Here is a 17,388-nt window from a genome sequence, read left to right on the forward strand (position 1 = left end):
TTCTGAAGCTTATGTTGATCAATGGAACTACTTATACATTCAAGACCCAGGAGTTCAATAAGAAATTCCAACCCAAGTGGGAATGAATCATATGACTAATACTACTACTAACAAAAGCTATGCAAAAATCACGAAGATTCACTGTCCATTTGATTAACTACTTAGTAAGGAAAATTAAATGCAAACAGAACACATATTTTTTAAAGGCATAAAGATTTTTGAAGGTGATTCTTTTATTTAGTGTGAAAACTAAATCTTTATGAAATTCTCTCAAGTCACACTGGCAGATAACTAAAAAACATGATAAATACCACATACGAATATTCCTTAACATATGTATTCAGTAGCAGTCCTAATGATAAGGGGAGTGCTGGGAAGGGAAGGGTGTGGTCCCTTTAAATGATATGGAAGGGAGAAAGGAAGTGCCAGGTAGAGAGGAGGGCGTGGTCCCTGGCTAGGGCTGCACCCCCACAGGCCTAGGTGAGGTCAGGCATTTCCAGCTCAAATGTTGCAAGACCACCGTGGCCTGCCACATCCCCATCCTGTGCCTATAAAAATCCAAGACTCTAGCAAGGCAGACACAGAAGCAGCTGGACGTCAAGAGCAGCACATCAGTGGAGGAACACACAAGCGGCTGGACATCGAGAGGAGTGGATCGGTGGAAGAAGATTCAAGCGGCTAGACGAGAGGACGTTGGGAACACACCAGTTTGGCCAGAGCGGTCAGAGAACAGCTGCCTGACTCGAGGGGAAAACCATCTCCCTTCTGGCTCCCCCATCTGCTGAGAGCTACTTCTACTCAATAAAATCTTGCACTCATTCTCCAAGCCCAGGTGTGATCCGATTCTTCTGGTACACCAAGGCAAGAACCCAGGATACAGAAAGCACTCTGTCCTTGCGACAAGGTAGAGGGTCTAATTGAGCTGGTTAACACAAGCCCATAGATGGCAAAACTAAAAGAGCACCCTGTAACACATGCCCACTGGGGTTTCAGGAGCTGTAAACATCCACCCCTAGACACTGTCGTGGGGTCAGAGCCCCACAGCTTGCCTGTCTGTGTGCTCCCCTAGAGGTTTGAGCAGCGGAGCACTTAAGAATCGAGCCAAACCCCCATCACACACCCTGCAAGGCAGACAAGGGAACTTTTCCCGTTTTACATTGGTAAAACCGTTCTGATTTACCAATGTGCCTGCAAAAAGGGAAAGGTATTCTTACAAACTTTTTAACAATCACTTTGAGAGTGCACTAAGGTTGGCTTTACGCAGTCCTCTATTTTATACACTGAGAAACGGAGCCGAAGTCTTTCTCAGAGGACCGCAAGAGGAGAAGGTCGACCAGCAAGCACCCTGGACCCTGTAGCCCTGGAGCGAAAAAACTTTTTGTCTGCAGTGTCACAGCAGAACCAGGAAAGGCCATCACAAGAGAACTCTAAGGCTCTGGCACAGGAGGCAGAACAAAAAATATTTTTTTAAAAAATAAAAGGATACCAAAAGAATAAAGGAGGTAGAGAAGAAAGAAGGAAGAGGCCGGGCGCGGTGGCTCATGCCTGTAATCCCAGTACTTTGGGAGGCCAAGGCAGGTGGATCACTTGAGGTCAGGAGTTCAAGACCAGCCTGGTCAACATGGTGAAACCTCATCTCTACTAAAAATACAAAAATTAGCTGGGCATTGTGGTGGGCACCTGTAATCAATCCCACCTATTGGGGAGGCTGAGGCAGGAGAATCACCTGAACCCAGAAGGTGGAGGTTGCCGTGAGCCAAGATCACGCCACTGCACTCCAGCCTGGGCAACAGAGTGAGGCTCCATCTCAAAAGAAGGAAAGATAGAAGAAAAATGAGCAGGAATGAAGTGTCTGTGCTAAAAGTGAAACTGATTGTCACCAGCATTTACTATGGGCTGGGGGAGGATTGAATAACACAGGGGGTGAACTTGGGGCGGACTCAGTTATCTCTGAAAGACAAAAGATGATCTCTCAAACCCAAAGCCATTGGCTCTTATCCAGAACTTGCTGTTTGTGCCTCCTGTTTCCATTAGACTACCCTCTATCTAGTATTAAAATGGAAGAGAAGGCTAATAAAAGTAGAGAGTCAGTACTCTCTGATGCCCTGAATCACTGACACAGGTTATAAAACATCTGATAAAGATACTCTCTAAATACAGGCATTCAAACAAGTATTTACCTAAAGTTTAACTTTGGTCACATCATTTTAACCTATTCTGTCGTTTCATCTGTTCCAACTCTTCTGTATTTCCAGGGCCAGAAGGAAATTCAAGAGATAAGCTGTGTCCAGGGCTGTAGTCAACCCAGCTCTTTTTGGATAAGGCAGAATTACAAGAAAAGGGGCTTACATTTCCACATACTTGATCCTCTTCTAAACACTTCGCTCACTTCTAGCTCATGATAGGGCAGTAGAAAAGTCCCCTGGTATCTCTGAGCCATGATTTCAGTATCAGTATAACTTATCTCCACTTACTTCCAAGAAACAATGAAAAGGTGAATTCCATAATAATTTTTCAATTATTTTAGGAAAAAGCCATGCACAGTCATGCATGCCTATAATCCTAGCTACTTGGGAGGCTGAAGCAGGAAGATTGCTTGAGCCCACAAGTCCGAGACCAGCCTAGGCAACATAGAGAGACTCAGTCCCTTCCCCACAAAAGGCTAACATTAATGAACTAATGATTAATACATATGAATTGCTGGATTCACCCCATCTACATCCTTCAGGAAGGAAGACCCTGGATCTTTCATGCCTCCAGAAACCACCTACACAGTCACTTCCTCAGACCCTAAGGGTGTGCACAGGCTGCTATGAAGGCAAAGACCGAACTTCACTGGACTGTGGGTGAGCAGCTTCCATTAGCCAAGTTTCTCCTAAAAAATGGGAGGGGTTTTGGGGGAAAAACAATTTTACTTTCTGATTAAATATGATCTTGTAATTGCTTTCCTTGTTATTACAGTTTTTAAAGCACAGTAATTTATCAAAAGATTTAAAGTCCATGAATCTAAAAATAATCATTATTTCTGGTGCAGTTGTTTTTAACGGCCTAACCATTGCCTCCTCTCTGGGAGTTTTATCTGGAGTGTGGGGATTGAAGGTGAGACTCACCTTACCTGCAATTAACTACCACGAAAGGAAGGTTGAGAGGTGCCCTAATCTGCCCTAATAGAACTTATGTGCCTGAGAACACTTTTGCTATTCATGAATAAAATGTGGAGTGGAAGCCAGAGAAGTGCAATTTAAGTCTCACCTTAGTTGCCCTGTGTTTTCAAACTTAGTACAATGTGGTAAAACTTACAAGGCGCACTCGGTTTAAAAATAAGACCAGAGGTTCCTTTATAAGTCCTACAGACTGAGGGAAATGAAAATTGCATTACATATCCACCTTCAGTCCACTTCTCTTGCACAGCTCCTGATAAATTGCTTTGCAACTTAACTGGCAATACTAGTTGGTCCCACATCCCACCCTCAGCCTCCCGCCCGCCAGGGTAGATTTCTGAACTTAGTGGAAAAAGCCCCAGGTCTCCACTAAGTGCAGGCACTAAACCAAGCTATTAGGAAGGGGAAAGGGGAGGGGGGGTTCATTAGAGAAATGCTTTGCTAGTGGTTCAAAGTACGTCTTTTCTTAGAATAACTCCTTTTTTTTCCTACATTCTACTTCTTAAGTTTGAGGGTAGGTAAATGTAAATTTTACCAAAAATAAAACAAGATTATAATGCAACACGTGAATCAGCCTTTTGAAGGGCACAGGAAGGGAAGTCACAACTCCCAACCTCCCCCTCCCAATCCCCACTCCCCAGACCACATCAGCTGGCCTGACAGCCATCCGGAGCAGTCCTCGCTGGAACTGCTGACTGAGGAGCCTATCTGCCACTAGAGAGCAAATGTTCTGACAAGGGATTCTGCATCAAGGCCTAAACCCAAAAGTCAAAGCCAGGGAAATCTGGAAAGAACAGAGGCCAAAATATAACGGAGGAAGTCTGAGAAGCAGACCACCTGTCCACAGCAGGCCCAGGTGGACAGAGACCAGGCTTAAGCAACGTTTGCCGAGCAAACATGTTGCTCTTCTCACAAAATAAATATATTTAATCCTTTTATAGCAAGATCCCAAGCTGATCCCAAAAGCTCATTCAGAAGGATTCTATTATGCAAGTCACCAAAAATCAGTTACAGTCAAGTTTGCCTTTACCTTAACAGCTAAGGAGCCTCCAAGTCTGGGCTCTGGGGAAGCCCTTTGTTCCCGGAATCCCATCCCTCAAGCAGGGCTTTAATTTCACTTCAATTTCAAGTCCCCAAATCAAATTTTAAAAGTGCCCACTTAAAGAACTGCAGAATAAACGAGGGGTCCAGTACTTTTTCTGGACCCTCCAGGCCTCAGGACAGTATCAAATTACAGGGTTTTCCCTCCTGGATATGGCCCCTCCACCCCCCACTTTTTTTCTTTTTTAAAAAAGAGAATCCCACACACACCCTACTGTGTCCACCATTTCAAATACCTTGCAAATACGTCCCTATTCTGCATCTCTCTGGAGTCTTCTAAGAATCTGGGAGGAGCTAACAAATGGAATTTGAATAATAATGAGGCGACTGAACAATTTAAATACGGAAGGTAGCTCTACAGACTCCAATAAAAGGGCTGAAAGCCTTTATCTACAAAAATGTGGCCTGGTGTTCAACGGTAAGACCAATTACCGGGAGTGCAGAAGACAGAAAGCACAAAGGTGCACACATCAGTTTAAGCAAATGAGGAATTAGCACAAATCATCCCAAGAGAGAAAACCCTATGAAAAAGGGTGACTTGGGAGGCTGCTTTCTCATCTACCAGGCGCAAGGCACAGTTAACTTTATTTCCTTTCTGATTCATTGAAAGTCGTGCCTGCCAGATGTAGAATAATGAAACTACCCTAGTGAGAAAAGCTTTGCATAGAGAATTTAAAATAAGTTCAGTGAATTCTCAATAAAAGTTCTTTAAAAATCAATAGTCACAAAGGTACTTGTATCTCTCACACAATTTCTTCAGTGTGAAACATTAAAGTTAGTTCCTTCTCTTGGATGCATACAGTTTCACTGAGAATAACATCATGTTTAACAGCCGCTTTCTATTGACCTTTCCAAGTGACCTTACAATAAAGGAACTTTTGCTCGCTTCTGAGGGAAACTAAAAAAAGTTTAACCTTTCTGGAATGCTAAAAGGCTCTCAACCTTCTTAGACCTTAAGAAAATGCAGGAAGCCCCCACAAGCTGAACGATTGCTAAAACCCGCTTCTAGAATAGGAAAAAGAGTTTGCTTCACTATTGAGGCAAAGAATTCCCCCGCCGCGCGTTCAGTCCCGGGCACGCACTGCCATGTCCAGGTGGTGATACCGAGAACAGATAAGGTGTCCTGACAACGGTGTTTGCGTGGATCCCGGGAAATCTGCGGCCTCTCGGCGACTCCCAGAACAGCTTGGCGAGCATCTCCCCGCCGCCCCGCGGGTCTCCCCAGCTACTACCTGGGTGGACCCCTCCCGCGGCGACGCGGGGCGAGACTGACACCCGCAGCTGCCGACGACCCTGCCAGTCACGCTGCCGCTGGCTGCCTTTTTTTAGCCACGACATCTGACCCTGGCTTCAACAGCACCGTTCTGGGAGAGAGGTCCCAGGGCGCGCCCGCGGTCCCCTCCCCTCCCCAACCGCCAGACGCTGCGGAGAGCTTGGGGTGAGGGGCGCGGGAGGCACCGGTTTTGAAAGGGGCAGAAGCGCGCGCTCTTCCAGCCCAGACGCTTCCTCCCTCCTTCCCCTTTTCCACGGATCCTGGTTGCCCCTCCGCCACCAGCACCGCGCTCCCTCATTTGGCAGCTCGAGGTCGCGCTTCTGGCGTCCCTCCCCACCCCAACCCCTCAACTGGACCCGCTCCCCTGGACCCCCTCCAAGTCGGTGGCCCGCGCACGGCCGGGCTGGGGGCGGGAAGACGCCAAGGGGAGGAAAGGGGCGCGAGCCGAGGACGCGGGGGCCGGGCGCTCACCTCCCTCCTCTGTGCCGCTGTCCGGATCGGCGTCGGAGGAGTCGGGCCCGTCTCCGTAGTCCGCTAGCCCCACCAGCTCATCCTCCTCCTCCTCCTCCTCCGCGTCGTCCTCGTCCTGCGGCTGCGGCTTCCCCAGCACCTGGCTCATCGCGCCCACCGGCCGGCCGGCCCGGGGACGGCGGGGGTCCCGGGATGGGGGCCAAGCCTCCTAGCCGGCCGCCCGCAGCCTATTTCTGAAGCGGAGGTTTGTCTAGAGCTCAGCGGGGCCCGGCGGAAGCGGGGGCCGCGCGTCCCCCGGCGGGCGGCGCCCAGGTCCGGGTCCCGCGGTTCCCAGCGCGCCCGAAGCCCCCTCCCCCGCCCCGCCCGCCGGCGGAGGAGTCAGCCGGAGCGCGGCAGTTCCTCCCCGAGGAGGGAGAGAGAGAGACTGCGTGACCCGAGTCACCTGACACACACTGTCACACACTCACATACACACCCCGCACGGGCGCGCGCGCGCTCGCCCGGCCGCGGGCAACACTCGGCGGGGCGCTGGGCCGAGGACACACATGCACACGCACACGCACACGCACACGCACGAGGAGACCGGGGAGGCGCGGGGCCCCTGCACCCTCCCAGACTCACACACAGACACACGCCCCGTACACGGGGCCCCCGGGACGCCGGCCGTCACCCACCGCGGCTGCGCGCCAGGGGCCCCCACGCGCCGCTCCTTCACGTGGTCCCCGCGCAGGCAGGGGAGGGGGCGCCGCACACCCTCAATGTCCCCCACGCCGTCCCACTCCCACACGCCCGCAGAGCCCCTACCGTGGGCGGATGCCTCCTGCTTACAGTCCCGAGCTAGGGTCCCAAGCGGGTGGCCTCCCAACACTGTGGCGCCCAGATCCCCCACCCCAGAGCAGCGTGCCCAGGACACCCTGTGGACGCTCAAGAGCCCCAGGCGGAGAACTCCGATAAATGCACAGTGGAGGCGCAGTCTCCATAGCAATTGTCTTTTAGTGTGCCTTTATGGTTCAAAGTGCTTCCCACCAAGAATATTCAAAAAGCAGGCCTATCCAGATGCAAATGTTTCTGAAGAAATCACATGACTCGTGGCTGCTTAGACTAAATAATTCCTCTGCAGCCCTTTGGAAAAGGTCTCAGTGTATAACACACTCGGGGGCTATTCATGGCCACCTCCTCATGTCTCATTGTTGCATAGACTGTAATCCCACATAAATAAAATATTTCAAGGCTTTTGTGGGAGTAGGGGAGTGGCGGTGGTGGAGGGGCAATTCTCAAATAGGAATAGCAGCAACGTGGAGTGAGACTCTAAAACCTGCATTCCTCCTTCACAAGCTTTTCACCACGGAACACACTGTACCCACCCTTTCTGGGTACTGCAAAAAATCACGTGGATGAACTTCCTTCTGTGGAGCACAATAAGAAAAAACCGGCTGGTCAGCATGATGATCCAGCTCCTACAGGTGCCAGCAGCTTAGCCGGTGGTGCGGTGCAGAAGCGGAGGGAGGAAGCTAGGGCAGGAGACTCTCGGGGCCCAAGGGTGCTAACCTCCATAGGAAACATTTATTAACCACCTCCTATATGCCTGAGGCTGGGCTAAGTAGGGGGTCCAAGAATGCTCAGGGCAGTGTTCCTGCCCTGAAGGAGCTCGCAGTCTACCAAATCATGACTCATGTCCTGGATTTTTTTAGTATTTCTGAGTGTAGAAGGTGTATGCAGACACTTTCCAGAAGGTGGCTGCTTCTAATGGGAAAGGTCCTGAGATTTTCCAAGGGAGGCAGGCAGTATAATTTGGTATGACTGTATCAGTTAAGGTCCTTCCTAGGATGAAACAGACGGTACGTGCAAAGACTTTAACTGAAGCCTTCAAGTGAAGGAACAATTTACAGGGGTGTGGATAGAGTTTAGGGAATCAATGCAGGTATTAGCAATAGTGGGAAGATAACACCACCCCTAAATTTACAGGAGTGAGGAAGGGAGCTAGAGTCATGGAGAGGGGCCACAAAACAGGAGCTGTAACTGATGAGGAAGCTGCTGCTGCCAGAACGGCCTCACATCAAGGAGAGAGCAAAGACCTCTCTCTCTCTCTCCATCCATCCTCCCTCCACTCTCCTGTGTCTCCCATTCGCCAAACCCATCTGGTAGCCAGAAGGCAAGGGAGCCTGGAACCTAGTCCAGGACAGAGATTGGATAGGGAGGGCAGGGAGTGGGTCCTTGGGTGAGGTGAGGTGCAAGGAGCATCACCAACACAAGCAGGCACTACATACTCCCAATCAGGTTTAGAAGGTTACTTAAGCCCTTCTAAACCTGATTGCTTATCAATAGAACATCACTCCTTCTAAGGATTATTAGGAAGATTAAATGAGGGGGAAAAAAATCTCAGGTACTTACAAAGCTCATTTTCTAGGAGTAATTTTCCTAGCCTATTTTCATCCCTTCCATCAAAGGAAACCCCAGGGAGCAGGGCCTCCCAGAGTGTGGCTGAGGACTTTCAGCTATCCTATAGCTAGCCCACCATCCTCAAGTGGCCTTTGAACTGGTCTGATTCAAACTGCAAATAACAATTTAGGAGATCCTAGAAGACTGTCCAAGGTCAACCCAAAATCAGACGTATAGGGCATTCCTGGGCAGGTTGCCAAGTGTGTATGCCCCATGGACTCAAGGGATCAGGAAAGGGCAGGTCATAATCCAACAGCCCCACTGTGCCTATGGACCAGAAAGGACAGAAATGTCTGATGATCCTCTAACTTCCCCAGGAAGAGAGATCTTAGAAGGAAACAATAGATTGTGGCACACTCCAAGATACTTGAGAATTGGACCATTCTTTTTTTTTTTTTTTTTTTTTTTTTCTTTTAACATGGAGTCTCACTCTATCACCCAGGATGGAGTGTAGTGACATGATCTCAGCTCACTGCAACCCCTATCTCCCAGGTTCAAGCGATTCTCTTGCCTCAGCCTCCCGAGTAGCTGGGACTACAGGCATGCACCACCACACCCAGCTAATTTTTGTATTTTTAGTAGAGACAGTGTTTCACCATGTTGGCCAGGCTGGTCTCGAACTCCTGACCTCAGGTGATCCACCCACTTCGGCCTCCCAAAGTGCTGGGATTACAGGCATGAGCCACCGCACCCAGCCTGGACCATTCTTAAGAATAAGAATAAAATAAAATCCCACAAAAAAATCAGTAGAAGTCAAATCCTCAATTATATTCTACCCCAAGCTAAAGAGTCATATACGGATTTAAGATATTCTAATTTACTACCATTTCAGAAATGTATAGTTGAACAGAACAGGAAAAGCCTTGATTGCTTTTTTTCTTTTGCTGACATCATTTCAATACTGTCAGCTTTCAAAGAAGAGATATGTTGAAAATATCCTAGAAATAGAAGTTCTTGAATTTAAAAAATCATGTGTGTAGAATCTTTCTGAATTTAAATAAAAACTGAAAAACACTACAAGAACCCTGAAAGCCTTTAAGAAACTCAGCGTGGGATCTGCTCAGTGAATTGGCTGCTGCCTTGGCCGCTCTGCACTGGAGCTCAGCCTATGTCTGGGGATGTCTCCCCAGGAGAGTGCTCTGAAGAATGTGAGGATTTGTCTCTGGGCTACCCATGGTTTTTGCTGTGGTATGTAACCATGGCAAGTATGTAACCATGCCTTATACTTGACAGGTGCTTAATAAATGCTTATGGAAAAAAAGAGAGATGGGAGAAAGAAAAGAAGGAGAGAAGGAAGGGAGGGAAGAAGAGAAGAAGAAAAGAAGGGTGGGAAGAACGGAGGAAGATAGTATATGGCTCTTCACACAGATCTAGCCTATTTCTGAGAGAAACTTCAGGAAGAAATAGCAGCCAAGTTTTCTACTTGCTCCAAACCTTGGGAAATGCCACAGTGTGGGTAAATATGAAGTGTTAGCTATAAGAGAGCAACTAGGAATGAGTTGACATGCAAAAAGAGCATAAGTCTTAGGCCTTCATCTGTCCAAGACTGCCTGAGATCTGAAGAGACTACAATATCATGACGACTAAATGCTTATTTTATTTCAACTAACTCTTCCTTCTTAAAAAAAAAAACCTCTAGACATTTTTAGCATCATGAAAGAAGAGCTTTGTCTATTACCCATTAAAATTTAGCCAACTAACATTTACTGAGATTTTCTACAAATAAGGAGGCACTGTTCCAAGATAATATGAACTTTAAAATATTCCCTCTAAGAATGTGATATCATCCCCTCTACTTTATAGATAAGAAAACTCAATTTAAACAAGTCACCCAAGGTACTGCACAGAATGGATGGAGGAACTACTTTGGAACTCAGACAGCCTGACATGAAACCTTAACCCAAACTTATACACCCCGTGGCCCAGGATGGCTTTGAATGCAGCCCAACACAAATCCATAAATTTTCTTAAAACATTATGAGACGTTTTTGCGATTTTTTTTAGCTCATCAGCTATCACTAGTGTTAGTATAGTTTATGTGTGGCTCAAGACAATTCTTCTTCTTCCAGTGTGGCCCAGGGAAGTCAAAAGATTGGACACCCCTGCCTTAGTCCCATTTAATGGCCTAAGGCTAAACTCTACATTAAAGCCATTGAACTGAAAAGGCTAGAAGGGAAGTGATTAGCTGCTCCCAATCTCCTAAGTAAAGAAGCAAAGCTCATATAGACACTCAAAAAATGGATCTGTTGTCTCAGCCGGATTTAATTTGCAGGATTCACTGAGAGAAAAGAGAAAACATAAAACAAAACAAACAAACAAAAAACTGAAAAGCTTCCTAACCAACAAAAGAAAGAAAACTTCTTGTTATATTACAACTGTGGATTGTCATCATTCCTTTTACTAGGAAGACAAATGGCAAGTAATTTAGTACCCTTTCTGGTTTATATTATTTCTATACTGTATGCTAAGCCAAAGTATAAAATCCAAGTGTACTTTGGCTTGAAAATTTGAATTTTAAAGGGAAGAAGTTTGTTACCTAATTTCAGTGAATTATTTTGCTGTTACCAATTAGATGTCTTGTGATGACAAGGAATATGAGAGCTGTTTAAAAGAAACCTGTACAATGTAGGCAGAGTAATTGCAGTCCTGAATAGGGCAAGCAATTAAATACAGTCTGCATCCTGCATCTTAGGGTATTTTGAGGCATCTCATGGCATTGTGCCTGGTTCCTGGGATTCACATGTTGAAAGCTTTTCACGCTTTCTTTTTAAATATGTATTTAAAGCTATTCATCCTCTCTTGAAGCAAGCAAAGGAAAGAGCCTTCTACAGAATCCTGCTGGACTCATTCTAACCCAGGGAAGCCAAACAAATTTCTAAAGAGGGCAGCTCACAGCCTCCAGTTCACCTAAGACATTTGATGATCTAATGAAATCATTAAAAATTATTGAATAATTTTTGAGAGGCAGTCCCTCATGAAAGAGATCTTATTAAAATGTTTTACGATTTTAAAAGCATGCGCATAGTAAACTAGTCCAACAACACAAAAGAATATCCCATGAAAAGCTAGTTTCTCTCTCTTCTGACCTACAGCCCCCCAGTTCTCTCTAGAGGGAAACACTTGGTCTTCAAATGTGCAGACATACTCATAACCATTACAGAGATTTATATTTTATAACTTCATCACCTTAACAGTTGACGAACATTTTTTAAAGAAAGAAAATGAAGAAGATGGAATTTTCAGATCTGTGCTTTGAAGGAAAAAAACAGAGGGAGGTGAAAGAGCAGCTGAGGGTGAGGGAAGGAGGCTGATTTTGATGGGGTAGCCAGAGAAGACCTCTCTAAAAAGGTGACATTTTAGCTGACCAGGAGAAGGAGAGAGCAAAATGAAAGTCAGGATGGAGAGTGTTTCCCAGGAACTGCTGTTTTCAGCAACTGGAAAAACCAAGAAGGGCCAGGGTTTGGTGTTGGAGGAAAAAAAGGCCAGTGTAATGAAAGAGCAGGAGGATGGCAGGCACAAGGGACAGGTAGTTTTTTCAGCCAGGATAGGGAGCTTGGATTGTATTCTAAGTGCCACTGGAAGCACTGAAGAAGTTTAAGAAGGGAGGTGGCTAGGAGCAGTGGCTTATACCTGTAATGCCAGCACTTTGGGAGACCAAGGCAGGATAATCTTTTTGAGCCCAAGAGTTCCTGACCAGTCTGGGCAACATAGGACACCTTGTCTCTACCAAAAAGCAGAAAAAATTAGCCAGGTGTGGTGGCAGGCAACTGTAATCCTAGCTACTCAGGAGGCTGAGGTGGGAGTAGTGCCCGAGCCAAAAGGTCGAGGCTGGAGTGAGCTGAGACTGTGTCACTGCACTCCAGCCTGGGTGACAGAGCAAGGCCAGAAAAAAAAAAAAAAGAAAAGAAAAAAGAAAAAAAAAAAAGGAAGGAAGGGAGGGAGGGAGGGAGGTGGGTGAAATGTGTTGTGTACTTTTCTTAAAGCTCACTCTAGGCCAGGTATGGTGGCTCATGCCTATAGCCCCAACACTTTGGGAAGCAGAGGCAGGAGGATCACTTGAGGCCAGGAGGTCAAGACCAGCCTGGGCAGCAGAGCAAGACCCTGCCTCTACAAAAAATAAAAAACAAAAAAAAATAAAAATTAGGTGGGCATGGTGGTGTGAGCCTGTAGTCCCAGCTACTCAGGAGGCTAAGGTGGGAAGATCACTTGAGCCCAGGAGTTTGAGGTTACAGTGAGCTACAATAGTGCCACTGCATTCCAGTATGGGCAACAAGGCAAGACCCTGTTTCAAAAATTAAGAAATAAAATTAAAAAAATAAATAAATACAAGCTCACTCTGTTAGATTGCTTCCAAAGGTGGCCACAACCATCCATCCCACCTCACATGCCCTTTTGCAAATGGGCCTTTGCCATTTCTCCCTCTGTTTCCACTCCTTCTGAATCTGGGCAGCCCCTGTGACTTGCTTTAACCAACAATGTGGTAGAAGTGACAGGGACATAGTGCAACTTCTGAGATTGGGCTATAAGAGGTCTTGCTGCTTTCTTGGAGCCTTGAGCCATATGGAAAGAATACTGGGCCAGCCTGCTGGAGAGGCCCCATGGATAGTGAGGTCCTGGAGCATGCCAGAGCACGAGGCCCCAGCGTTCCAGCCATCCCTGCTGAGGGGCTAGATATGTGAGTGACACCACCTTGGGTTCTCCAGCCCAAACTTCAGTCATGTGAGAAAGTCCAGCCCACACTACATGCAACACAGCCTTCCTATTCCAGTTGAACTTGCCCTGCTCAGGTAACTCACAGAATTGTGAGCAAATAAAATGACTGTTTTTTGTTTTTTGTTTTTTTGTTTTAATCATTAAGTGGCCGGGCACAGTGTCTCACGCCTGTAATCCCAGCACTTTGGGAGGCCAAGGTGGGCAGATCACCTGAGGTCAGGAGTTTGATACCAGCCTGGTCAAATGGTGAAACCCTGTCTCTACTAAAAGTACAAAAATTAGCTGGGCATGGTGGCCGGTGCCTGCAGTCCCAGCTACTCAGGAGGCTGAGGCAGCAGAATCACTTGAACCCAAGAGGTGGAGGTTGAAGTGAGCTGAAATCATGCCATTGCACTACAGCCTGGGTGTCAAGAGTGAAACTCCGTCTCAAAAAAAAAAAAAAAAATTAAGATTCGGGGTGGGCTGGATGGAGTGGCTCACGCCTAGCCACTCCTAGCACTTTGGGAGGCTGAGGTGGTTGGATCACTTGTCAGGAGTTCAAGATCAGCCTGGCCAACATGGTAAAATCCCATCTCTACTAAAAATACAAAAAAATTAGCTGGGCATGGTGGAGCGCATCTGTAGTCCCAACTACTTGGGAGGCTGAGGCACAAGAATCATTTGAGCCTGGGAGGTGGAAGTTGCAGTGAGCCAAGATCATGCCATTGCACTCCAGCCTGAGCGACAGAGAGACTATGTCTCAAAAAAAAAAAAAAGAAAAAAAAAAGATTTCAGGTCATTTGTTCTGCAGCGGTAGATAACTGATGAACTGATGAACATATCCTGGCTGATATGGGAAAAATGGATTTTAGGGGACTTACAGATGGAAGCAGAAATAACAGGTAGGCCACTGGAGTGGTAAGAGAGAAATGAGTGAGAACAGTGGAAATGGAGAGGAGTCGATAGATTTGAGATAAATTTTGGAGGTGGAACAGATAAGATGTATTGATAGATTTAATGTGGGTGGGCAGGGAAAGGACTCCTCCCAAGCATTTGATCTGAGCAAGCAGATGTAAGCTAATGCTGTTTATCAAAATAAGTAAGACCCAGATAGGAACAGGATTGGGAGGTGAGAAGTGAATCAGGGTCCTAGATTTCTAACATCCTAGTTACTGTGTATTGCTACAGAGCAATCTCTCTTAATCCTGCAATTTTGACCATTTCTTAGATGTCTATCATGTTGTCTTTGAAATAAATAATTATTTATTGAATAAATAATTATGTATTCAATAAATAATTATTTACTTATTTATGTATTCAATAAATAATTATTTATTTATTCAATAAATAAATATTTATTGAATAAATAAATGAAGTTTTCTGACTATAAGCCATGAATGAACTAAAGATGACATTTGTGATTATCCGAAAAAAAAGTCTCAACCTGGTGAGATGGAATTGCTACACAGGAACTTTTAATAAAAATTAACTTTTAGGCAGGGCACGGTGGCTCACGCCTGTAATCCCAGCACTTTGGAAGGCCAAAGCGGGTGGATCACTTGAGGTCAGAAATTCAAGACCAGCCTGGCCAACATGGTGAAACCCCATCTCTAGTCTCTTCTAAAAATACAAAAATTAGCCGGGCGTGGTGGCGTGTGCCTGTAATCCCAGCTACTCAGGAGGTTGAGGCAGGGAATCATTGAACCCAGGAGGCGGAGGTAGCAGTATGCCGAGATTGCGCCATTGCACTCCAGCCTGGGTGACAGAGCAAGACTCCATCTCAAAAATAAATAAATAAAAATAAATTAGCTGGGCACGGTGGCTCACACCTGTAATTGCAGCACTTTGGGAGGCTGAGGCAGGTGGATCACGAGGTCAGGAGTTCAAGACCAGCCTGGCCAAGATGGTGAAACCCCGTCTCTACTAAAAATACAAAAAAAATTAGCTGGGCACAGTGGCAGGTGCCTGTAATCCCAGCTATTTGGGAGGCTGAGGCAAGAGAATCACTTGAACCTGGGGGAAGGAAGTTGCAGTGAGCCGAGATCACACAACTGCATTCCAGCCTGGGTGACAGAGTGAGACTCTGTCTCAACAAAAATAAATAAATAAATATAAATAAATTAACTTTTATCCAGGTTCAGTGGCAGGCTCCTGTAAGTCCCAGCTACTTGGGAGCCTGAGGCTGAAGGATCACTTAAGCTCAGGACTGCAAGGCCAGCTTGGGCAACATACCAAGAACCTGTCTCTAAAAAACAAATTTAACTTTTTATTCATATAGACTTTTAAGGACAAGCTTGTGATATAAATAGTGCTATCACATGAGAGCAGAAAGCTCTCTCTTGACAACAGAGTCAGCAGTACAGAGGTATTAAATGCTCCACATGTCTGTAGATCAGTTTGGACTTGGCAACCCCTGCTTTGGATGGGAGAGTTACACCAACTTATACATTCAATGATATAGGTAAGCAGATACTCCAAGAGAAACAACCTCATTAAAAATTCACTAGAATGAAGTCTCAGAACTGTCACTTACACATACTGTTTTATTTTACCTAACAAAAATAGCAGGCACTATCAGTCAGCTACCTCCAAGCCATTCCCAAACCTTCTACAAACCCAGTTTCCAAATTAGAGAAGGGAAAATCAGATACTTAAACTCCAAGACCCTTTCACATCTGTTCAGTAAGCCGTAAGGAGGAATCCTGCTGGGGAACTTCTAGGAAAGAGTTTGCTTCCTGATAAAAGAGACTGATGAATCAGAAGAGTCCCCTGATACCACCATTTCCCAGTTTGAACCCCATTTGTAAGAACATAGTACTTGGAGGTGGGGAGGCCATCTTGCAACCATGAAATAACCATGCAACCCTGAGGCTGAAGATAAAAGTCCATCATGGGCATAGCAGCATAAAGAGAGGAAAGCTCTAGATGACCTTGCTGAACAGCTGCACTCTAACTGGGAAATGCCTACCTCAAACTTCTTTTTTTTCACCCAACAAGAAGCCATAACTTTATTAATAATACAAACAGCACAAATTTCAAACCAAGCTGCAGTTACTCTTTTGAAACACACACAAAAAGATCCTCATCTTCAGATTACATTAATTCCATGACAGCATTTACAATATCAGCACTGTTGTCCTTCAGGACTCTGAGTGCCTTCGCTCACACATTTGCTTGTGACAAGACCAATCCTATATCCTTAAGTTTCACACCTGTTTCCTCAACCTCCTCCTCTTCCCTCTCCTCTTGTACAGTTAAGTCTGTATGTTTTCTTGAATGTTTGAGACAACTTCACCTTGAACTTTGAACTTCTCAGCAGCTCTTAGCTGTGTTTGTTGAGATAAATCTTTGATCTTAGTTCCCCGCTCCCTCCTCCCCAAGCCAAACTGTGTAGGTGTTTGAAGCTAGGCTCTTGTAGACATCTGGTTTTGTGATGACAAAGAGGATATTCTTAGATTTCGGGATAGCGACTCAGTAACCCTCATAGCCTTTCACAGACCCAGTTTGGACATAGCCATAGCCTTCTGTGCCTTCTTTTATTTTCTTTCTTTCTGTCTTTTGAGACGGAGTTTCGCTTTGTCGCCCAGGCTGGAGTGCAGTGGTGCAATCTCAGTTCACTGCAACCTCTGCCTCCTGAGTTCAAGTGATTCTCCTGCCTCAGCCTCCTGAGTATCTGGGATTACAGGCACATGCCACCATACTCGGCTAACTTTTGTATTTTTAGTAGAGACTAGAGATGGGGTTTCACCATGTTGCCCAGGCTGGTCTCGAACTCCTGACCTCAAGTGATCCATCTGCCTCGGCCTCCCAAAGTGCTGGGATTACAGACGTGAGCCACCATGCCTGGCCATGTGCCTACCCTTCACTCTGACTGTGTTTTGCTTTCTTGACTGGTTCTTCATGAAATGCGGCTGCTACTGCCACCTGGGCTTGTTCTGTGGAATTTTGTTCCTTGAGTTCTGGTACTGATTCTTCACTGTCAGATTCAGTGCCAGACCTGTGCAGGGAATATAAAGATGGCAGCAGAAAGAGCCCACACTTCTTATTTCAGGAGAAAACTGTAAGTCTATTCCTTAAGCTAGTGCTTCCCCACTTTGTCTGGTAATGGCACACATAGAAAATGATACTATTTGGGCCTAAGCAGTGGCTCACTCCTATAATTCCAGCACTTTGGAAGACTGAGGTGGGAGGATTGCTTGAACAGGAGTTTAACACCAACCTGGGCAATATAGCAAAACTCCCATCTCTACA

At 46.1% G+C, this 17,388-nt stretch overlaps 1 protein-coding gene across 3 annotated transcripts in view; it reads right to left on the bottom strand.

Annotated features, from left to right (window-relative positions):
* RRAGD (Ras related GTP binding D) overlaps nt 1–6,828 on the bottom strand; it is a 47,731-nt gene extending 40,903 nt beyond the window's left edge. Inside the window, exons 1-2 of one of the 3 annotated variants that reach the window (XM_063724901.1) lie at nt 6,811–6,828; nt 6,007–6,239 (exon numbers count right to left, since the gene is read on the bottom strand). In XM_063724901.1, the coding sequence (XP_063580971.1) occupies nt 6,007–6,154 (148 nt within the window). In that variant the 5' untranslated portion in view covers nt 6,155–6,239; nt 6,811–6,828. Of the gene's footprint in view, nt 1–5,494; nt 5,793–6,006; nt 6,432–6,810 lie in introns of those variants that run through there. The other 2 variants (XM_024249036.3, XM_054557857.2) reach the window with 2 other exon arrangements.
* Nucleotides 6,829–17,388: the final 10,560 nt, after the last annotated feature.

This window comes from Pongo abelii, chromosome 5, assembly GCF_028885655.2.
Source record: "Pongo abelii isolate AG06213 chromosome 5, NHGRI_mPonAbe1-v2.0_pri, whole genome shotgun sequence".
Lineage (NCBI taxonomy): Eukaryota > Metazoa > Chordata > Mammalia > Primates > Hominidae > Pongo > Pongo abelii.